This window comes from Oncorhynchus nerka, linkage group LG10, assembly GCF_034236695.1.
Source record: "Oncorhynchus nerka isolate Pitt River linkage group LG10, Oner_Uvic_2.0, whole genome shotgun sequence".
NCBI lineage: Eukaryota > Metazoa > Chordata > Actinopteri > Salmoniformes > Salmonidae > Oncorhynchus > Oncorhynchus nerka.
Window position 1 is genome coordinate 54,922,864 of NC_088405.1, and position 24,580 is coordinate 54,947,443.

A 24,580-nucleotide genomic window follows, 5' to 3' on the forward strand; every position below is an offset into this window, starting at 1 on the left:
GTGTGAAAAAGCACACTTCCTTCCAGAGAAACACTCATTTCATCTTCCGGCAGAGCAGCATGGCAGCAGACAGCACAATGCCTAATGGCCAAGAAACTGCCTCCTTGAACGGAGAGCCTGCTTTCAAGCGACCTCGGGAGAATGGACAGGTCGAGTCCCTGCGGACTCCGAAGGAACCTCGGAATAAAGTAACCGTGGTCCTCGGTGCGCAATGGGGAGACGAGGGAAAGGGGAAAGTGGTTGACCTGCTAGCAATGGACGCAGACCTAGTATGCAGGTGTCAGGTACGTAGCTAGCTATGCTGACTAGCAACCTAATGTTCGCTAACCCAGCAAAACACACGGCATTTGAACTTCACAAAAATACGGAAGTCGATAGGCTGCGTTAGCAAGGCCTAAACAAAACCAATAATAACTAGTGTATAACAATATTTAGTAATCTATTAGCCACATCATGCAAGCCTACAAACGAACTGTACCGTGGTTCGCTAGCTAAACTTGCTATCTATTGTGGTTGCTGATAACGACCAACACATGTGTAATCTAGAGATTACTAGCTATAGTAGTTACGAAATGGAGTTATCGAGATATCCTTCTCAGCTCCCGTGGTGAAACACTACCTACATTGGTTTCATTCGACTAACTTTGACCTTGTGATCAGTGCCCTATTTGCAGTCAAGCTAGATAATGGCACTGGCTGCTGCAACAGAGAAGCCCAAGGCATTAGGATGTGTTGGATGGCCCATGCTAGTGTGCAACGTGTCCATATGTTGTACTACATTTCCGTTTTTGTTGCCGTTCAAATGATGCCCTACCAGTTGGCTGCTAATTATTAACAGAACTGCGCTTGTGCACCTCTTGGTTTTCAAGTAAATATTGTATCTCATCCAGGGAGGCAACAACGCAGGCCACACAGTGGTGGTGGACTCTGTGGAGTATGACTTTCACCTGCTGCCCAGCGGAGTGCTCAACAAGAAGGCCGTCTCATTTATTGGTGGGTTGACCCTCTCACTGGCACTTCAGCCTCCAAGCTGCTTTCACTTATTTGGATTCCTGTTCAAGTCATCCCTAACTGAACTGGTTATTCACAGGGAACGGGGTTGTGATACACCTGCCTGGGCTCTTTGAGGAGGCTGAAAATAACCTGCAGAAAGGCAAAGGTAAGTATTTGCAAAAAAAGAGGCTTGCAGGAACGATGAGGGATAAAAGGGTGATGGATGGATGAATGAAGTGGAACAAGACCTGCTATTTGTTGTCTTTGTCCAGGACTGGAAGGATGGGAGGAGCGGTTAAAGATTTCTGACCGTGCACACATTGGTAAGTCTATGACTTGGTTGTATGTTTTGCAAACCTATGGTTTAGTGTTTTGCAATTACATTCATTTACTGTTTTTCTTTGCCTCATCTGTTCATAGTGTTCAACTTCCACCAAGCTGTTGATGGGATCCAGGAACAACAGAGACAGCTACAGGCGGGAAAGAAGTGCGTGGGTTTTACTGTATGAGAAAGTGATGAGTATCTGGGCTCATATTTATAAAGCATGTCCGAGTACGAGTGCTGATCTGAGACTTTTTGTGAAGACGAGCCCTCTTAATTTTTACTATACTATTAAAAACATCACCATGTGGAGATTTTTAAATACACTACAGAACCAAAAGTATGTGGACACCTGCTCATCAAACATCTCATTCCAAAATCATGGGCATTAATATGGAGCCCCCCCTCCCTTTGCTGCTATAACAGCCTCCATGGACTTCGCTTTGTGCAGCGGGCATTGTTGGGCTGAAACAGGAAAGGACATTCCCCAAACTGTTGCCACAAAGTTGGAAGCACAGAATCATCTAGAATGTCATAGCGTTAAGATTTTCCTTCACTGGAACTAAGGAGCCCAAACCATTATCTCCTCCACCAAACTTTACAGTCTGCACTATGCATTGGGGCAGGTGGCGTTCTGGAATCTGCCAACCCCTGATTTGTCTGTCGCACTGCCAAAGGGTGAAGCGTGATTCAGCACTCTAGTGAATGCGTTTCCAGAGACCAATGGCAGCGAGCTTTACACCACTCCAGCTGACGCTTGGCATTGCGTATGGTGATCTTAGGCTTGTGTGCGGCTGTTCGGCTTCAGAACTCTGTGGTCCTGTTCTTTGAGCTTGTGTGGCCTACCACTTCGCGGCTGAGTCGGTTTTGCTCCTAGATGTTTCCACTTCACAATAACAGCACTTACAGTTGACTGGAGTATGTCAAACTGACTTGTTGGAAATGTGGCATGGTGCCGTGTTGAAAGTCACTGAGCTCTTCAGTAAGGCCATTCCACTGTCAATGTTTGTCTATGGAGATTGCATGGCTGTGTGCTCGATTTATACACCTGTCAGCAACGGGTGTGACTGAAATAGCCGAATCCACTAATTTGAAGGTGCGTCCACGTACTTAGTTTTATTATTTGCAGAAATAGGTGATTTTTATTAGTTGTAGGCCTATTAGTAGTTGTACAGCAAATGTATGTTTTTGTGCTTTTCTTGTTACAAAGTATTGTTTATTTTCTTTTTCATTTGGACACTTGAAAACGAGATCCTACAAAATGTCAAACAAATAATTATTGTCCGTGATTGCAGCTATTAAAAAATGAAGTCATGGTAGCCTTTCTAAACTACTGCCAAGGCAGTATTGTATATTCCTTCTGTGGCACTCCTGAACATCCACTATCTGTTTTTGTATGTTTTCCAGTTTGGGAACCACCAAAAAGGGCATTGGACCTGCCTATTCTTCCAAAGCTGCTCGTAATGGACTGAGAGTCTGTGACCTTGTGTCTGATTTTACCGTCTTTGAGGAGAAGTCAGTACAAAAATGTTTTTTAAGAATGCATGGTGATGCTTTCAAGCCTTAACTTTATTTAAGTCATTGATGTTGATTGCTAGTGGATGTCCTTTTCTTCCACAGGTTCCGTGTGTTGGCAGAGCATTTCTTGACTATGTACCCCAACCTCAATGTTGACATTGACAATGAGCTGCAGCAACTGAAGGTAAAAATAATATTGCTTGAATGACATATCTTTACTTAAATAAAACGTTGGACTTATTCATCACCTGCCCAGGATGCAGTCAGGGATGCTAGTCCAGTTATGTCTTGTTTTTGAGGGGTCTCTTTATGCAGGTTGGTACCGTCTCAATTGAGCTGGTTCCTTGCAGCACAGCTCTTGATAGTCTTCCAGTAGTGAACAGAAAATGTAAAGGGAAGATGCTGAGGTTTCTCTGTGCTCCAATAGGTGTTTAGTCACTGATTTTCCTTATTTTCCAGGAGTATGCTGAGAGGTTGCGTCCGCTTGTAACAGATGGGGTGTACTTCATGCACAAGGCCCTCACTGGGCCCAGTAAGAAGATCCTGGTGGAGGGAGCCAATGCAGCCCTCCTGGACATTGACTTTGGTGAGAACAGAAAGGGTTGAGATGGTAAAATGATTATGCTCCTCTGCTGTTTGCCATTGGAATATAATTTGAAGGAGGTGGAATAATTTGTATTTTTCAGGTACCTACCCATTTGTCACGTCCTCTAACTGCACTGTTGGGGGAGTGTGCACTGGCCTGGGTGTGCCCCCGTCCTATGTGGGGCGGGTGTATGGTGTGGTCAAGGCCTATACCACCCGGGTAGGCGTAGGAGCTTTCCCCACTGAGCAGGACAATGTGAGTGGACAGAATTTGTTGTGCGGAATCAATGTTGTGTGCAGCATGAAAGTCTTGCAAAGTCTTGCAGTATGAATTTGTTGTGGCATAAACATACCGTCTATTCCAGTACTTCATATTTGCATTCAGTTTTTTACAGTGAATCCCAGATCTGACTGTTGTTGTTGTGTTGGTTGTGGTCCAGGAGGTTGGCAACTTGTTGCAGTCCAGAGGGAGGGAGTTTGGTGTGACAACGGACCGGCAGCGCCGCTGTGGCTGGCTGGACCTGATTCTGGTCCGATATGCCCACATGGTCAACGGCTTCACTGCGTAAGGCTCAGTCTCTCCTCCTTGTGTTATTCTTTCTGGATGTGTTCCATACTGTGTGCCTTGTAATTATTGGAGCACAGTGTTATCCCTCCACAATGTTGATTCCATAATCATGTTTGACACGACTGTTCCTCCCACAGCATCGCTCTGACCAAGCTTGACATCCTGGACACGCTGTCAGAGATCAAAGTCGGTGTAGCCTACTCTGTTGATGATGAGCCCCTTCCCAGTTTTCCTGGTAAATTTCTCCCTGTCTGGGAGGACTAATCTGATCTTGTTCTGTTCACTTTACCATTAGACACACTTGATTTGGCTTGACCTGTGTGCTGGGTAGACTCCCATCTCATTCTCTCTCTCCCTCTGTAGCCAATATGGACGTGCTGACACGGGTGTCCGTGAAGTATGAGACGTTACCTGGATGGTGCTGCAGCACTGAGGATGTGAGGTGCTTTGAGGAGCTGCCCCCTCAGGCACAAAGCTACATCCGCTTCATCGAGGACTTCTTGCAAGTGCCAGGTTAGTCAAGAAAACAAGTATGGGGATTAAGCAGCCTTTCTAAAACAGTCTTATTTTCATAATTGCTCATATATTCACTGTGAATTTTGTTTCACTTTTCAGTGAAATGGGTTGGAGTTGGGAAATCCAGAGAGAGTATGATCAAGCTGTTCTGATCAGTTGGGGGTTTGGTAACTTATGGTCCATTTTGGTTTCTCTCCACCACAACAGCTGCTTCGGACCATAATGATGTTTTGTTGATGAATACTTAGATGACTACAAACCTTGGGTTAAAATCCCAAAGTCTGTTCTGCAGAAAATAAAAACATCACCAGCAACATTGTTAGTGAAACGTGAAGTAACCGTTTGAGGTTCACTTTCACATCGACTTTTCGGAACAGTAATGCATAACTTCCATTCCATAGATTTCTTTAGTTCTGATAAGAAATACGTTATGGCGTTCATCCTCCGTAGCTAGTAACCATCCCAGGCTTCCATCAACCTTTTCATTCCATTTCATTGAACTATTGTAGTAAACAAGTTTTTACAACCCTGTAGGAGTTCGTAATATATATTTTTAGGTTTCTTTTAAATTTAAAAATGTCCTCACCTTGTAGTAAATGTTTTGCACAATCTTTGCTTAAAGGTATACTTCTGAATTGTATCTAGTTTCCCAGAGTCAGGTGAACTAGTGGGATACCATTTGTATGTCTCTGTGTCCGGTATGAAGGAAGTTAGGGGTAGTTTCACGAGCCAATGCTAACTAGCATTAGCGCAATGACAGGAAGTCTATGGGTATTTGCTTCATTTGACTCTGGGGAAGTAGATAACGGGCCTCATTGCCAAAATCCCTAAGTATCCCTTTTAAGGGTCTTGATACTAGACCAATGTTGAGAGGCCTCGTAATTAGGTATTTCCATGAGCTGGCATGTTGTGTGAATGAATTATAGACATGATTTGAGATGCAAAAGAGATGCTGTCTGAAAGCCTTAGTTTCATATTAATCATTAAGATCAAGAACTTGGGATTGCACACAAACACACTGGTTGGTATTAGAAATCCACATTAATAATGTATATACAAACTACAAATATTTTCCATAACATTTCATTCAGTGTAATCCAAAAAGGAAACAGTATGCTTCTTCTCACCTGCTACAACCCTAAAATGATCAATAAAATAAGTGTCATTGCTATTCTGTTTGAGTTTTTTGTTAATGATAGTAAACAATGATACACATGATACTATCTATCATTGTTTACTTTTCAATGTATGTGGAGTAATTGGTCTGCTATCCAATAAGTCAATGATATGCTTCTTTCTTTATAAATAAGTACATTTTCAAGACTATGGCTGTGTTCCAGTGCATTCAAATCAATTTTTATTTGTCACGTGCGTCGAATACAACGGGTGTAGACCTTGCAGTGAAACAGTTACACGCCCTTAACCAACCATGCAGTTATAAAAAACCTAAAAGGAGATGATAACAATTAAAGAGCAGCAGTAAATAACAATAGCGGGGCTATATACAGGGGGCACCGGTGTTGAGGTAATATGCACATGTAGGTGGAGTTAAAGTGACTGCATAGATAAAACAGTAGCAGCAGCGTAGAGGGGGGGAGGCAATGCAAATAGTCTGGGTAGCCATTTGATTGCCTGTTCAGGAGTCTTATGACTTGGGGGTAGAAGCTGTTTTAGAAGCCTCTTGGACCTAGACTTGGCGCTCCGGTACCGCTTTCTGTGCGGTAGCAGAGAGAACAGCTACAATAAAAGTATTTAGTCAGCCACCAATTGTGCAAGTTCTCCCACTTAAAAAGATGAGAGAGGCCTGTATAATTTTCATCATACGTACACTTCAACTATGACAGACAAAATGAGGGAAAGAAATCCAGAAAATCATATTGTAGGATTGTTAATGAATTTATTTGCAAGTTATGGTGGAAAATAAGTATTTGGTCAATAACAAAAGTTTCTCAATACTTTATATACCCTTTGTTGGTAATGACAGAGGTCAAATGTTTTCTGTAAATCTTCACAAGGTTTTCACACATTGTTGCTGGTATTTTGGCCCATTCCTCCATGCAGATCTCCTCTAGAGCAGTGATGTTTTGGGGCTGTTGCTGGGCAACACGGACTTTAAACTCCAAAGATTTTCTATGGGGTTGAGATCTGGAGACTGGCTAGGCCACTCAGGACCTTGAAATGTTTCTTACGAAGCCACTCCTTCGTTGCCCGGGCGGTGTGTTTGGGATCATTGTCATGCTGAAAGACCCACCCACGTTTCATCTTCAATGCCCTTGCTGATGGAAGGACGTTTTCACTCAAAATCTCACGATACATGGCCCCATTCATTCTTTCCTTTACACGGATCAGTCGTCCTGGTCCCTTGGCAGAAAAACAGCCCCAAAGTATGATGTTTCCACCCCCATGCTTCACAGTAGGTTCTTTGGATGCAACTCAGCATTCTTTGTCCTCCAAACACGACGAGTTGAGTTTTTACCAAAAAGTTCTATTTTGGTTTCATATGACATTCTCCCAATCTTCTTCTGGATCATCCAAATGCTCTAGCAAACTTCAGACGGGCCTGGACATGTACTGGCACTGCAGGATTTGAGTCCCTGGCGGCGTAGTGTGTTACTGATGGTAGGCTTTGTTACTTTGGTCCTAGCTCTCTGCAGGTCATTCACTAGGTCCCCCCGTGTGGTTCTGGGATTTTTGCTCACCGTTCTTGTGATCATTTTGACCCCACGGGGTGAGATCTTGCGTGGAGCCCCAGATCAAGGGAGATTATCAGTGGTCTTGTATGTCTTCCATTTCCTAATAATTGCTCCCACATTTGATTTCTTCAAACCAAGCTGCTTACCTATTGCAGATTCAGTCTTCCCAGCCTGGTGCAGGTCTACAATTTTGTTTCTGGTGTCCTTTGACAACTCTTTGGTCTTGGCCATAGTGGAGTTTGGAGTGTGATTGTTTGAGGTTGTGGACAGTTATCTTTTATACTGATAACAAGTTCAAACAGGTGCCATTAATACAGGTAACGAGTGGAGTACAGAGGAGCCTCTTAAAGAAGAAGTTATAGGTCTGTGAGAGCCAGAGATCTTGCTTGTTTGTAGGTGACCAAATACGTATTTTCCGTCATAATTTGCAAATAAATTCATTAAAAATCCTACAATGTGATTTCCTGGATTTTTTTTCTCATTTTGTCTGTCATAGTTGAAGTGTACCTATGATGAAAATGACAGGCCTCGTCTTTTTAAGTGGGAGAACTTGCACAATTGGTGGCTGACTAAATACTTTTTTTGCCCCACTGTACATGGGGTACCAGTACTGAGGCGATGTGCATGGGTACAGGGTAATTGAGGTAGATATGTACATGTGACTACTCAACAGGAACGCTAATAAATTAGCAGCAGCATATGTGTTAGAGTTAGTGCAAATGGGATCAATGCAGATAGTTCGGGTAGCGAACTGTGGAATATTTTCCCACTCCTTCAATGGCTGTGTGAAGTTGCTGGAAATTGGTTAGGACCTGGAACACGCTGTCCTACACGTCAATCCAGAGCATCCCGAACATGCTCAATGGATGACGTCTGGTGAATATGCACGCCTCTAAAATAACGTTGGAGGCGGCTTATGGTAGAGGAAATAACATTCAATTCTCTGGCAATGATTCTGGTAGACATTCCTGCAGTCAGCATGCCAATTCCATGCTCGCTCAACATGACATCTATGGCATTGTTGTGACAACTGCATATTTTAATGGCCTTTATTGTCCCCAGCACAAGGTGCACCTGTGTAATGAGTGTGCTGTTTAATCAGCTTCTAGATATGCCACACCTGTCAGGTGGATGTATTATCTTGGCAATGGAGAAATGCTCACAAACCGGGATGTACACATTTGTGCTAAAAATATGAGAGAAATAAGCTTCTGCATATGGAACATTTCTGGGATATTTTATTTCAGCTCATGAAACATGGGACCAACACTTTACATGTGCACCATTTGCAGTCTTAGACTTGTTTTTGCTTGCACTGTCCTGGTTAGATCCACCATTTGACAATGTGAAAAAATATCAAGAACAGATTATTTCATCCCTTGTATATATTTAGGCTGAATTCACATGACTATTCTCTGCACTGTGTTTGGGCTCTACAGAAACCATGCATGAATGGACAGGTCGGAATTGATCCTACTGGGTTTCCGTACCCTGTAATGTAATAAAGTCGACCTGACGCTGAACTCTGGGTATAGATGATGAACCCATAGCCTTAGTAATGACATATTTTTATAACTAATCCTAGACTAACTTTAGCCTGTCGTTTCCAATGGGAACGAATTAGTCACATTGGGCAGAACAAGCAAGGAGGTGGGCAGAGCCAAACACGAGCTAGCAAGATCCCATTGGCATATTCTAGCAAGTATGTGCATGTTTCTGTTAAAGAACGCTTACTCGGGTAATGCATACGCACTCCAATCTTCGCCTTTGCAATCTTTCTAAACTACGCGATTTAAAAAAAACTTTGGCAAAGATTAAAGTTTACAAAACCTAGTCCACTCTGTTCATAACATATTTTAGTTTTAAGAACAGAACAGTATTGAGAGAATGTTTCCTCGATGAGCAAATGTGCAGAATGTCTGCCAAAATCAATCTAGTTCCATCTTCCCCCACTGCCAACCACTGGACTTCCTCTCACTACAATATTTGATAGTGAGTGGAAACGCCAAGCGGATGCTTCATATTTATACATCCGGTGAAATATCTGTCTCATTGTGCCATCTGTGGTAAAATGCCGCCTTCAAACAACTGGGTACTCGGAAAGATACGAGGTAAAATCACGACATCAGTGATCTTCAGATCGACGCTCTAGATAGAGTTCCTGAATTGGAATTCCGAGTTGGGTTGACGGTTCAAATCGATTTTCCCAGTCGGTTGTTTTGTTTTGAACGCACTGAAGTCGGAGATTTCCTAGTTCCCATTTGTTTTGAACGCGGTATTATATTAGAGAAGCAGTTTTAGCCTATCTTCGTATTATACTGTATTTGGTGGAGTGATCAAATAAAAATGATAAATAAGTAGCGAGCCATATACTTACCGGTAAAATATTGTTGGTATTGAAACCTCACCATGGGTCGAAAAGATACCCTTATAACACATGCTTAGTTATGTATCCAGACTGTTTTTGTGGTGCCAATGTTTTTACTGTAACGCTAACTACTACAGTAGCTAACGTTATATTGTTACCTAACCTAGTAGTAGCTAGCTAGGCTAATTCAGTTTTGGTAACCAGAATGATAACTATCAGCAGGTTTGTTTTGAGAATATTGCCATTCACTCACCACCCACACAGAGCCATTCCATATTTTGTTAGCTAGATACATCTAGGAGAAAATAACATTCATGAATATTGATGCCGTTGGTCTTAGATTATAGTTTGTGGATTCTGTTAATATTAGCCGCCCGGCTGTGTGTAATGAGGTACCTAGCTAGCCAGCTAAAGTTAACGAATAAAGTAGCTTCTTCTGACCATAATTCGACGGTTACTGTTAGGCCAACTCATTTATTTAAGTAGGTCATCAGTTAAGAACACATTCTTATTTACAATGACAGCCTGTGAACAGTGGGTTAACTGCCTTGTTCAGGGGTAGAAAGACTGATTTTTACCTTGTCAGCTCGGGGATTTAATCTAGCAATTTTTAGTTTACTGGCCCAACGCTCTAGGCTACCTGACGCCCCCAATCATTATATTAACTAACAAGCGTTCGTGTGTTCTGCCTTCAATGGATAGACCGCTAGTACCTCAACTAGTATTAGGTCAATCAACAAGTTTTAATCTGGATTTTACATCATTGGATTGTTCTATTTTGCATTACTGTGCTTTGTTGATATTTTTAGACTTATTTTTACCAGCGGGTTCTTGGTTGACTTGGTTAATCTAAACTTGATGCCCTTAATCTCACACAAATGATCAATGAACCTATCAAGTACCCCCCCAAAGCCTTAAACACGGGCACCCTCATAGATATCATCCTAACCAACTTCCCCTCTAAATACAGCCAACTTCCCCTCTAAATACACCTCTGCTGTCTTCAACCAAGATCTCAGCGATCACTGCCTCATTGCCTGCATCCGTAATGGGTCAGCGGTCAAACGACCTCCACTCATCACTGTAAAATGCTCCCTGAAACACTTCAGCGAGCAGGCCTTTCTAATCGACCTGGCCGGGGTATCCTGAAAGGATATTGATCTCATCCCGTCAGTAGAGGATGCCTGGATATTTTTTTTTAAATGCCTTCCTAACCATCTTAAATAAACATGCCCCATTCAAGAAATATGCAGCTGTTCAGGGAAGCTAGAAACCATTATACACAGGCAGTTAGAAAAGCCAAGGCTAGCTTTTTCAAGCAGAAATTTGCTTCCTGCAACACTAACTCAAAAAAGTTCTGGGACACTGTAAAGTCCATGGAGAATAAGAACACCTCCTCCCAGCTGCCCACTGCACTGAAGATAGGAAACACTGTCACCACTGATAAATCCACCATAATTGAGAATTTCAATAAGCATTTTTCTACGGCTGGCCATGCTTTCCACCTGGCTACTCCTACCCCGGTCAACAGCACTGCACCCCCAACAGCAACTCGCCCAAGCCTTCCCCATTTCTCCTCCCAAATCCATTCAGCTGATGTTCTGAAAGAGCTGCAAAATCTGGACCCCTACAAATCAGCCGGGCTAGACAATCTGGACCCTTTCTTTCTAAAATTATCTGCTGAAATTGTTGCCACCCCTATTACTAGCCTGTTCAACCTCTCTTTCGTGTCGTCTGAGATTCGAAAAGATTGGAAAGCAGCTGCGGTCATCCCCCTCTTCAAAGGGGGGGACACTCTTGACCCAAACTGCTACAGACCTATATCTATCCTACCATGCCTTTCTAAGGTCTTCGAACGCCAAGTTAACAAACAGATTACCGACCATTTCGAATCTCACCATACCTTCTCTGCTATGCAATCTGGTTTCAGAGCTGGTCATGGGTGCACCTCAGCCACGCTCAAGGTCCTAAACGATATCTTAACCGCCATCGATAAGAAACATTACTGTGCAGCCGTATTCATTGATCTAGCCAAGGCTTTCGACTCTGTCAATCACCACATCCTCATCGGCAGACTCGACAGCCTTGGTTTCTCAAATGATTGCCTCGCCTGGTTCACCAACTACTTCTCTGATAGAGTTCAGTGTGTCAAATCGGAGGGTCTGCTGTCCGGACCTCTGGCAGTCTCTATGGGGGTGCCACAGGGTTCAATTCTCGGGCCGACACTTTTCTCTGTATACATCAATGATGTGGTTCTTTAAACTCTCCTTCCAGACCCATATCAAACATCTCCAATCCAAAATTAAATCTAGAATTGGCTTCCTATTTCGCAACAAAGCATCCTTCACTCATGCTGCCAAACATACCCTTGTAAAACTGACCATCCTACCAATCCTCGACTTTGGCGATGTCATTTACAAAATAGCCTCCAATACCCTACTCAACAAATTGGATGCAGTCTATCACAATGCAATCCGTTTTGTCACCAAAGCCCCATATACTACCCACCATTGCGACCTGTACGCTCTCGTTGGCTGGCCCTCGCTTCATACTCGTCGCCAAACCCACTGGCTCCATGTCATCTACAAGACCCTGCTAGGTAAAGTCCCCCCTTATCTCAGCTCGCTGGTCACCATAGCATCTCCCACCTGTAACACACGCTCCAGCAGGTATATCTCTCTAGTCACCCCCAAAACCAATTCTTTCTTTGGCCGCCTCTCCTTCCAGTTCTCTGCTGCCAATGACTGGAACGAACTACAAAAATCTCTGAAACTGGAAACACTTATCTCCCTCACTAGCTTTAAGCACCAACTGTCAGAGCAGCTCACAGATTACTGCACCTGTACATAGCCCACCTATAATTTAACCCAAACAACTACCTCTTTCCCAACTGTATTTAATTTATTTATTTTGCTCCTTTGCACCCCATTATTTTTATTTCTACTTTGCACATTCTTCCATTGCAAAACTACCATTCCAGTGTTTTACTTGCTATATTGTATTTACTTTGCCACCATGGCCTTTTTTGCCTTTACCTCCCTTCTCACCTCAGTTGCTCACATTGTATATAGACTTGTTTATACTGTATTATTGACTGTATGTTTGGTTTACTCCATGTGTAACTCTGTGTCGTTGTATCTGTCGAACTGCTTTGCTTTATCTTGGCCAGGTCGCAATTGTAAATGAGAACTTGTTCTCAACTTGCCTATCTGGTTAAATAAAGGTGAAATAAAAATAAAATTAAAATAATAACCCTGACCCTAAAGATTGGCATAAAGCTATGGGACATTCAACCTATTTGCATGTCAGGCACATTATGTAACAGAACTGTATCCTTATTCTGGGAATCACGATTTGGTGGGGGCCTTAAACTATTTTACCTAACGGTCACTTACTTCACACATTGGTTCTCACTTTTCCATTGACTACTCTGTTCTTTTATCTCTTAGTAAGCTAAGTCACTCTTCAAGAATAGTCTTGTAGACAGACCAGTGTTGCCCAACCCAGGTCCTTGAGTACACCCAACAGTACACAGTTTTGTTGTAGCCCTTGACAAACACACTTCATTCAACTCATTGAGTGCTTGGTGATTAGTTGACAAGTTGAATCAGGTGTGCTTGTCCAGGGTTACAATAAAAATGTGTACTGTTGGGAGGGACCAGGGTTTGGAAACACTGTTGTACACTAGTCTATCATGTATTGATTGTAACACAAACACAGAACGTTCTTAAAGAAGAACATTCATTTATATTTATTTGCTGAGTGTCTGTATATAGTTGTTCGGGGTGGCTTTATCCTATCCTCAACAACACAAGTGAAATGGTCAACTTGTTGACAGCCTAGCTAGCAGCTACTGTCTCATTTCAGATGCAATGCTTCCTGGGACAGTTTGATGTACTTGTCATCTTGGTTCTACAAGTCTTTTTGATGGAAACATTTAACACAATTCTTACTGGAGTCAGGTGAATCAAACCAAAATAAAATTGTATCGATCACATGCATCAAATACTACAGATGTTGACTTGAAGTACAGTGAAATGCTTACTCACATGCCCATTTATAACAGTGTAGAGTTACAAATGAAGACATATTTGCTAAATAAATAAGGAAATGATAACACAAAACAATGAGGCTATATACAAAGACTACCAGTGCAGAGTCAATGTTCAGGGGTAAAAGGAAGTTGCGGTAATACAGTATGTACCTATGGCTAGGGGTAAAAGTGAGTAGGCAGTCAGGATATATAATAAACAGAGTGGCACCGGCAATGTGTGTGTGTGTTGGAGTCAGTTTAGTATGTGTGAGGGTTTGGGTAGAGTCTAGTGGGTGTGCATAGACCCATTACAAAGAGAGTCTGTGCAAAACAATTAAAATAAATAATAAAGGTGGTCAATGTAAATAGTCCCGGTAGCCATTTGATTAACTGTTCAGTAGCCTAATGGCTTGTGGGTAGAAGCTGTTCAGGAGCCTTTTGGTCACAGACTTGGCGCTCCGGTACCGCTTGCTGTGAGGTAGCAGATAGTACAGTCTATGACTTGGGTGGCTGGAGTCATTGACAATTTTTAGTCCCTTCCTCTGACCCTGCCTTTTATAGAGGTTCTGGATGGCAGGGAGTTCGGCCCGAGTGATGTACTGATGTCTGAAGTGGGACTCTGTTTTCTCCAAAAGGTGATGTATCTGAGCATCCATGAACACACGTCGTTGCCACGGTCCTAGGAACAGCCAGGAAGGGGTGTACCTAGGGCTTGCCCAGACCCAGTCACTGCTGATCCAGCCACAGGACCCACAACTCACAGCGCCTAGTCCACCTCCACCTGATCCATGGTGGACATAAGCAACATGTCTGGCAGGGACCGCACCAATGAGTTCCAGTTTGTCTGCAGGTCACTACAGGGGAGACAGGTGAGCCACATAGAAAGGCCATGTACAGTCGTGGCCAAAGGTTTTGAGAATGACACAAATATTAATTTTCACAAAGTTTGCTGCTTCAGTGTCTTTAGATATTTTTTGTCAGATGTTACTATGGAATACTGAAGTATAATTACAAGCATTTCATAAGTGTCAAAGGCTTTTATTGACAATTACATGAAGTTGATGCAAAGAGTCAATATTTGCAGTGTTGACCCTTCTTTTTCAAGACCTCTTCAATCCGCCCTGGCATGCTGTCATTTAACTTCTGGGCCACATGATGGCAGCCCATTCTTGCATAATCAATGCTTGGAGTTTGTCAGTATTGTTGTGTTTTTGTTTGTCCATCCACCTCTTGAGGATTGACCACAAGTTCTCAATGGGATTAAGGTCTGTGGAGTTTCCTGGCCACGGACCCAAAATATCGATGTTTTGTTCCCCTAGCCACTTAGTTATCACTTTTGCCTTATGACAAGGTGCTCTATCATGCTGGAAAATACATTGTTCATCACCAAACTGTTCCTGGATGGTTGGGAGAAGTTGCTCTCGAAGGATGTGTTGGTACCATTCTTTATTCATGGCTGTGTTCTTAGGCAAAATTGTGAGTGAGCCCACTCCCTTGGCTTAAAAGCAACCCCACACATGAATGGTCTCAGGATGCTTTACTGTTGGCATGACACAGGACTGATGGTAGCGCTCACCTTGTCTTCTCCGGACAAGCTTTTTTTCGGATGCCCCAAACAATCGGAAAGGGAATTCATCACCTGCCTGCTGCCATTCCTGAGCCATCTCTGTACTGGTGGTGCCCCGATCCCGCAGCTGAATCAACTTTAGGAGACAGCCCTGGTGCTTGCTGGACTTTCTTGGGTGCCCTGAAGCCTTCCCATCAATTGAACCGCTCTCCTTGAAGTTCTTGATGATCCGGTAAATGGTTGATTTAGGTGCAATCTTACTGGCAGCAATATCCTTGCCTGTGAAGCCCTTTTTGTGCAAAGCAATGATGACAGCACGTGTTTCCTTGCAGGTAACCATGGTTGACAAATGAAGAACAATGATTCTAAGCACCACCCTCCTTTAGAAGCATCCAGTCTGTTATTCAAACTTAATCAGCATGACCAAGTGATCTCCAGCCTTGTCCTCGTGAACACTCACACCTGTGTTAACGAGAGAATCATTGACATGATTTCAGCTGGTCCTTTTGTGGCAGGGCTGAAATGCAGTGGACATGTTTTTTCGGGATTCAGTACATTTGCATGGCAAAGAGGGACTTTGCAATTAATTGCAATTCATCTGATCACTCTTCATAACAGGCAGCAGACTTTGTGAAAATTAATGTGTCATTCTTAAAACTTTTGGCCACGACTGTATGTATGTTCGGAACTACTATCGAATGTCGAGAATCAAAACATTCTCTAGCTTCCCTACAATGGGTGTGGATGTACTTTACAATTGCATACCACCCAGTTTAATTTCACTGATCAATGTTGATTGAGGTTCCTTTTTCTCCAGGATGGGGTCCACTCCATTTCAGACAACACAGTGACTTTACCCTCATGGCAAAGTTAGTAGCATTACACTGTGTTATAAACACTAATTAATTATGAGAACAGATGCATCTTTTTATATACCCCTCTGTCAGTATCCATATAGCCTACTTAACTGTTTGTTTATTTATGTTTAGGAGGATTGGAAAGGACTTGAGTAACACTTTTGCCAAACTAGAAAAACTCACAATATGTAAGGAAGCAATCTCAAAAAAAAAATGTATGTGATTAGTGTCCACAATATGGTAAAGGTTATGTAACTTACTGATTCTTATCTTTCCTAGTTGCCAAAAGGAAATCCCTCTTTGATGATAAAGCTGTGGAGATTGAGGAGTTAACCTACATCGTTAAACAGGTGAGGAGAGACATAGGCCTCTATTAGATTCCGTCATTATGCAATGTTATGCTACAGTGTTTATACAGTGCATTCAAAAAGTATTCAGACCCCTTCCCTTTTTCCACATTTTGTTACGTTACAGCCTTATTCTAAAATGTATTTAATTGTTTTTTTTTCTTCTCATCAATCTACACACGATACCCCATAATGACAATGCAAAAACAGGTTGACATTTTTGCAAATGTATTATAAATAAAAAAAACTATCACATTTACATAAGTATTAAGACCCTTTACTCAGTACTTTGTTGAAGCACCTTTGACAGTGATTACATCCTCGAGTCTTCTTGGGTATGACCTCCCAGAGCGCTAAGAACCTTGGCGTGATCCTGGACAACACCCTGTCGTTCTCAAATAACATCAAGGCGGTGGCCCGTTCCTGTAGGTTCATGCTCTACAACATCCGCAGAGTACGACCCTGCCTCACACAGGAAGCGGCGCAGGTCCTAATCCAGGCACTTGTCATCTCCCGTCTGGATTACTGCAACTCGCTGTTGGCTGGGCTCCCTGCCTGTGCCATTAAACCCCTACAACTCATCCAGAACGCCGCAGCCCGTCTGGTGTTCAACCTTCCCAAGTTCTCTCACGTCACCCCGCTCCTCTGCTCTCTCCACTGGCTTCCAGTTGAAGCTCGCATCCGCTACAAGACCATGGTGCTTGCCTACGGAGCTGTGAGGGGAACGGCACCTCATTACCTCCAGGCTCTGATCAGGCCCTACACCCAAACAAGGGCACTGCGTTCATCCACCTCTGGCCTGCTCGCCTCCCTACCACTGAGGAAGTACAGTTCCCGCTCAGCCCAGTCAAAACTGTTCGCTGCTCTGGCCCCCCAATGGTGGAACAAACTCCCTCACGACGCCAGGACAGCGGAGTCAATCACCACCTTCCGGAGACACCTGAAACCCCACCTCTTTAAGGAATACCTAGGATAGGATAAAGTAATCCTTCTCCCCCTCCCCCCTTAAAAGACCTAGATGCACTATTGTAAAGTGGCTGTTCCACTGGATGTCATAAGGTGAAAGCACCAATTTGTAAGTCGCTCTGGATAAGAGCGTCTGCTAAATGACTTAAATGTAATGTAAATGTAATGACGCTACAAGCTTGGCACACCTGTATTTGGAGAGTTTCTCCCATTCTTCTCTGCAGATCCTCTCAAGCTCTGTCAGGTTTGATGGGGAGTGTCGCTGCACAGCTATTTTCAGGACTCTCCAGAGATGTTCGATTGGGTTCAAGTCCGGGCTCTGGCTGGACCACTCAAGGACATTCAGAGACGTCATCCTGTTTCGAGGTGAAACTTTGCCCCCAGTCTGAGGTTCTGAGTGCTTTGGAGCAGGTTTTCATCAAGGATCTCTCTGTACTTTGCTCCGTTCATCTTTCCCATCAATCCTGACTAGTCTGCCAGTTCCTGCTGTTGAAAAACATCCCCACAGCATGATGCTGCCACCACCATGCTTCACGGTAGGGATGGTGCCAGGTTTCCTCCAGATGTGACGCTTGGCATTCATGCCAAAGAGTTCAATCTTGGTTTCATCAGAGAATCTTGTTTCTCATGGTCTGAGAGTCCTTTAGGTGCCTTTTGGCACACTCCAAGCTGCCTGTCATGTGTTTTACTGAGGAGTGACTTCTGTCTGGCCACTCTACCATAAAGGCCTGATTGGTGGAGAGCTGCAGAAATGGTTGTCCTTCTGGCTCTCCCTTCTCCACAGAGGAACTCTGGAGCATCGGGTTCTTGGTCACCTCCCTGACCAAGGCCTTTCTCCCACAATTGTTCAGTTTCGCCGGGCTATAGGAAGAGTCTTGGTGTTTCCAAACTTCTTCCATTTAATAATGATGGAGGCCACTGTGTTCTTGGGGACCTTCAATGCTGCAGAAATTTTTGGTACTCTTCCCCAGATCTGTGCCTCGACACAATCCTGTCTCGAAGCTCTATGGACAATTCCTTCGACCTCACGGCTTGGTTTTTGCTCTGACATGCACTGTAAACTGTGAGACCTTATATAGACAGGTTTGTGCCTTTCCAATTCTTGTCCAATCAATTGAATTTACCACATGTGGACTCCAATCAAGTTGTATAAACATCTCAAGGACGGAAACAGAATGCACCTGATCTCAATTTCGAGCCTCATAGCAAAGGTACTGAATACTTAAGTAAATAAGGTGTTTCTGTTTTTATTTTCAATACATTTGGTTACATTTCGAAAAACCTATTTTCGCTTTGTCATTATTGGGTATTGTGTGTAGATTGATGAGGATCTTTTTAACATTTAATCCATTTTAGAATAAGGCTGTAACGTAACAAAATGTAGAAAAAAATCAAGGGGTCTGAATACTTTCCGAAGGCACTGTATTTACAGAATGCTATTCACGCACACTTCAGGCATACTTTATTAGATGCCTTTTGAGATGTAAAAGTAAACTGTCTATTTTTGTTTTCTTTGTACAGGACATAAACAGTTTGAATAAACAGATAGCACAGCTGCAGGGCCTTGTGCGCTCCAGACAAAGTCAGAATGGCAAACATCTACAGACACATTCCAACACCATCGTTGTCTCCCTCCAGGTAACTTCCACGCTCTGGCATTCTGATAGGCCACTGGTTTTATCCAATGTAGACTTTTACATGTTGCGTTCATTTTATAACAGCCTTTTTCTGTTCTAGTCAAAACTGGCATCAATGTCAAACGACTTTAAGTCCGTGCTGGAGGTCAGGACTGAGGTAAGGCATGCTGACACACACCTCTTTTCACAGTAAATCTTTTGACCAGACTAGTTTCAATTTTTTTGTTCCATTTACAGTGGGGTACGAAGTTATTAACACCCTTGAGAAAGATCAGCGAAAATGACTGTATAAAATACTGAGCTACAGGTAACTGCCAAAATAAAGGAAACACATAGGTGTTAAATTAATTAAGCAATTAACATCCCATCATGCTTAGGGTCGTGTATAATAATGCTGGGCAGGCCATTATTTTGACTACTATGGCTATGCCCCCATAGAATGAAAATGACCCATCCACAGGGCATGAGTGGTCACTGAATGGTTTGCTGAGCATGAAAACAATGTACACCATATTCCGTAGTCTTCTCAGTAGCCAGGTCTCAACCCAATTAAACACTTGTGGGAGATTCTGGTACAATGCCTGAGACAGCATTTTACAACACAATCACAAAACACCAAATTATGGAATTTATGGTGCTTCCCTCCCATAGAGTTCCAGATACTTTTTATGCCTGAGTGCATGGAGCTGTTCTGGCTCGAGGTGGCCCAACACCCTATTAAGACACTATGTTGGAGTTTAGTTTAGTTTTTTTACCTGTATTTTGTATGCCAAAAAAAAAAGAAGGGACAATATATTATTATAAACTAATACAATTGCTTAGAGAAAGAAGTAATAATTTGTATCTCAAAAAGGAAGGGGTCAAAATGATTGACACCCCTGTTTTCAATACCTTTCAATACATTTCAATACCTCACCTTGCGAGGATAATGGCACTGATACTTTTTCTTAAATGTTTTTATGATATTGGAGAACACATTGGGAGGCATCTTAGACCATTCCTACATACACAATCTGTCCAGATCCTTGATCTCATTCGTCTGTACTTATGGACTGCCCTCTTCAGTTCAAACCACAGGGTTTCAAGTCCGGAGACTGAGATGGCCATTGCAAAATGTAGATTTTGATGTGTGCTTGGGGTTATTGTCTTGCTGGAAGATCCACTTGCAGCCAAGTTTCAGCCTCCCAACAGAGGCAACCATGTTTTTGGCTAAAATGTCCTAGTACTCTGTAAAGTTCATGATGTCGTTGACCTTAACAAAGGGCCCAGGACCAGTGGAAATAAAATAGCCCCATAACATCAAAGATCCCCCATCATATCTCACAGTAGATATTGGGTTATTTTCTGCTCATTTAAACGCCAAACCCACCACTGGTGTACATGGCCAAAGAGCCCCATTTTCATGTCATCTAACAATGCCTGGAGTTTGCTAAACGGCACTGGCACATGGATTGGAACCGGTGCTTTGGTCATATGACATGAAAATAAAGCTCTTTGCCCACGTACACAAGTGGTGGTTTTGACGTTGAAATGAAAACCCCTACCTTTTTGAGGAAACACATTAGTTGTTAAACAGCTTGCTGTTTTATCAATGATGTCAATACTTTTGGACCCCACAGTATATTTGTTGGTTCATAAACGGTTTAAACATTGATTTTCTTCTCGCCCCCACACTCTTTTCCCTTTGTAGAACCTCAAAGAGCAGAAAACTAGAAGAGATCAGTTTTCTCAAGCTCCAGCATCCTCCTCCCATCTCCACGCCAGCAACTTCAGTGAGGGAAAACTCGTATCAGCTCTAATGTACAAAACAACAGGAAACAGTACAGCCTGACTTACTACTCTCTCTTGTAGGTAACTCATTGTTAATGCAGGACGACTGTAAAAAGACAGGTGAGGTCTCTGTAGATATGGAATTCCGCGCCAGTCAACAGCTGCAGCTCATCAATGAACAGGTATTACCTCAGCTCCTCTTGACTATGTGGCGTTAAAGGGATGGTGACAATAATAACAATTACATTTAAAGCTTGACACACTGTCCACTTTAAATGCAAACGCTTTTATGGACTTGTTTCTGGATTCATGTGTAAATCAATAATACTGGTTGTTGCTAAATAATTGGCATTCATGCTAAGTGGTCTAACTCTTGTGGCGTGTGTTGTACAGGACTTGTACATCCAGAGGCGTGCAGACACCATGCAGAACATAGAGAGCACCATTGTAGAGCTGGGCTCTATATTCCAGTAGCAGGCCCACATGGTGAAGGAGCAGGAAGAGACTGTGCAGAGGTGAGAGATAAATGGAAAGATACACAGAGATTATCAAGCTGCTGGTAGAGATGCTTTGTCCCTGATATGACAGTTGTTCCAGTGTTTTGTTGAGATTACATATCTTAACTGTGATCAGACGGGGCGTGCAGTGGTAAGCGGGCTAGTGGAACCTCTGACACTCATTGTCCTCCCCTTTTCCCATCCTCTTTCCTGCAGAATTGATGCCAATGTGAAAGACAGCCAGCTCAACGTAGATATGGCCCATTCAGAGATCCTCGTGTACTTTCAGTCTGTCTCATCCAACTGCTGGCTCATGGTCAAAATCTTCCTCATCCTCATAGTATTCTTCATCGTCTTTGGTCTTCTTTGCCTGAGGACCAGGAGGCACTTGGCTAAGAATGATAGGAAGGAGGATGAGAAAGGGAGGAATTGTGCTGGAGGAGAGTAGAGTGGGGAGGAAATAGAGAGGATGTGTGGGGAACAGAGGAGTAGCTAGATGGGTGGTGTGTTCTCTCTTTGTTTTTCCTTTGTTTTTCAGACTTTCTTTTGTGATTTTAAAGAAAAGACCACTACTAACAAACAATTCTATATGTGTCAGGATGCAGTTGTGTTAATAATAGCTGTATGGGAGGTAGAAAGGAGATGAAAAATATTATTATCCTCCATTGTATGGAGTAAATGGATGATGATGGCAGGATAGAATATTATTGCAGTTGGATTAACTTTCTTTTTGTTTTCAAATCAAAATAAACATTTAATTTTTATTTCACCTTTTTTTAACCAGGTAGGCCAGTTGAGAACACGTTCTCATTTACAACTGAGACCTGGCCAAGATAAAGCAAAGCAGTGTGACAAAAACAACAACACAGAGTTACACATAAACAAACGTACAGTCAATAACACAATAGAAAAATCTATGTACAGTGTGTGCAAATGTAGAAGAGTAGGGAGGTAAGGCCATAGAGGCAAAATAATTACAATTTAGCATTAACTCTGAAGTGATAGATGTGCAGATGATAATGTGCAAGTTGAGATTCTGGGGTGCAAAAGAGCAAGAGGATAAATAACAATATGGGGATGAGGTAGTTGGGTGTGCTATTTACAGATTGGCTGTGTACAGGTACAGTGATCGGTAAGCTGCTCTGACAGCTGATGCTTAAAGTTAGAGAGGGAGATATAATACTCCAGCTTCAGTGATTTTTTTTGCAATTCGTTCCGGTCATTGGCAGCAGAGAACTGGAAGGAAAGGTGACTGGCTTTGGGGATGACCAGTGAAATATACCTTCTGGAGCGTGTGCTACGGGTGGGTGTTGCTATGGTGACCAGTGAGTTGAGGTAAGGCGGGGCTTTACCTAGCAAAGACTTATAGATGACCTGGAGCCAGTGGGTTTGGCGACGAATATGTAGTGTGGGCCAGCACACGAGAGCATACAGGTCGCAGTGGTGGGTAGTATATGGGGCTTTGGTGACAAAACAGATTGCACTGTGATAGACTACATCCAGTTTGCTGAGTAGAGTGTTTTAGGCTATTTTGTAAATGACATCGCCGAAGTCAAGGATCGTTAGGATAGTCAGTTTTACGAGGGTATGTTTGGCAGCATGAGTAAAAGAGGCTTTGTTGAGAAATAGGAAGCCAATTCTAGATTTAATTTTGGATTGTAGATGCTTAATGTGAGTCTGGAAGGAGAGTTTACAGTCTAACCAGACACCCAGGTATTTGTAGTTGTCCACATATTCTAAGTCAGAACCGTCCAGAGTAGTGATGCAAGTCGGGCGGGCGGGCGGCTGCGGGCAGCAATCGGTTGAAGAGCATGCACTTAGTTTTACTTTCATTTAAAAGCAGTTGGAGGCCTCGGAAGGAGTGTTGTATGGCATTGAAGCTCATTTGGAGGTTTGTTAGCACAGTGTCCAAAGAAGGGCCAGATGTATACAGAATTCTGTCGTCTGCGTAGAGATGGATCAGAGAATCACCAGCAGCAAGAGCAACATCATTGATATATACAGAGAAAAGAGTCTGCCCGAGAATTGAACCCTGTGGCACCCCCATAGAGACTGCCAGAGGTCCGGATAGTAATACCTCCTCTAGGAGTTTAGGGCTGTGAATGCACTTCTCTTCTTTGATGGTTAGAAAAGCTGATGGGAAATGTTTTGGCAACACATAACTTAAACTGTACATGCGTTGTGTTGCACAATGCTATCATGCACATGAAAGGACATCCATCATGACAGTCATCTTGATGTGGTTGACCTGAGATAAATGAATGTACTGTGTAAGTGAAGCATTGCCAGTATTTCTGACTATGCTTTTATTTTCTCTAGTCAGATCCTGTATGTGCAGAACAAGCAGTTAGGAGAGGAGAAAATGTGTGTCTTTTAAAAAAAAAACACAAAAACCGTTTTGAACGGTGACCTCGGTCATTTGGCTGACCAATAACATCATCCAAAATTCCATGACCGTTGCAACTCTACTGGTTATTTAAAGTATGTTAAATCATGGTCTGCACATAACACCTGATGAGTGATGTTTTACAGACCGTGTTCTCCCCCGCACATCTCTTAAAGAGAAAAAAATATACATTATTTATAGATAATGTAAACAAACTATCGCATGAACGTTTTTAAATCTTGGTTGGATCTGTGCTCCTGAGGTATCTGTCAAATTAAATGAATTGTTGAAATTCTCATTTGTTATGTCTCCAGAGCAGAGGTTGCTGGTGGGAGGAGCTATAGGAGGACTGGCTCATTGTAATGGAATAGGAAAAAATGGAACAGTATCAAACATATGGAAACCATATTCCATTCTAGACATTACAATGAGCCGTCCTCCTATAGCCTCCCACCAGCATGCACTGCTCTAGAGTCCTTTTTGTTCAAGGCAATGACTCGGAAAGACACTGGGGAAAAAATATTCTAATATATAAACTCATCTGCTTAGCTCAAATTCTGGAGCCAAGAAATATTGTAATGGACATTTTTCCCACCCAATGTATTTAGCCTGCACTCATTGTACCACTTTTCAGTTACTGTTTTACCCATTTGCTCTGTCTTTGGACATCTTGGAGGAAGTATTGTAGGTCATAGCAAATGTTATTGATGCCCCTCATTTCTGTATTTTGTCTGATGCTTTTGTTGCAAATAATGAGTAATGTAAAAATGAAAATAAAAAGTAACTATTTTAAAGTAGTTTTTTTCATTATCAATGGTAACTGCCAAAATAATGGAAACACTTGATTAAATGATGGATACAAAGTATTTTGAAAGCAGGTGTTTCCAGACAGGTGTGGTTCCTGAGTTAATTAAGCAGTTAACATCTCATCATGCTTAGGGTCATGTATAAAAATGC

The 24,580-nt window shown here is 42.6% G+C and overlaps 1 protein-coding gene and 1 pseudogene across 1 annotated transcript; both read left to right on the top strand.

The window, feature by feature from the left end:
* The first annotated feature begins 25 nt into the window (after positions 1 to 25).
* LOC115135620 (adenylosuccinate synthetase isozyme 2-like) lies at positions 26 to 5,673 on the top strand. Its single transcript, XM_029670514.2, has 13 exons — positions 26 to 284; positions 891 to 993; positions 1,091 to 1,159; positions 1,266 to 1,316; positions 1,414 to 1,480; positions 2,723 to 2,830; positions 2,936 to 3,017; positions 3,293 to 3,419; positions 3,520 to 3,674; positions 3,859 to 3,983; positions 4,124 to 4,221; positions 4,350 to 4,499; positions 4,602 to 5,673. Exons 1-13 carry the CDS (start codon positions 60 to 62, stop codon positions 4,652 to 4,654), a joined length of 1,413 nt encoding a protein of 470 aa, XP_029526374.1. The 5' UTR covers positions 26 to 59; the 3' UTR covers positions 4,655 to 5,673.
* An 8,096-nt stretch (positions 5,674 to 13,769) lies between these two features.
* On the top strand, positions 13,770 to 22,001 carry LOC115134942 (syntaxin-5-like; annotated as a pseudogene).
* The last annotated feature ends 2,579 nt before the right edge of the window (positions 22,002 to 24,580 follow it).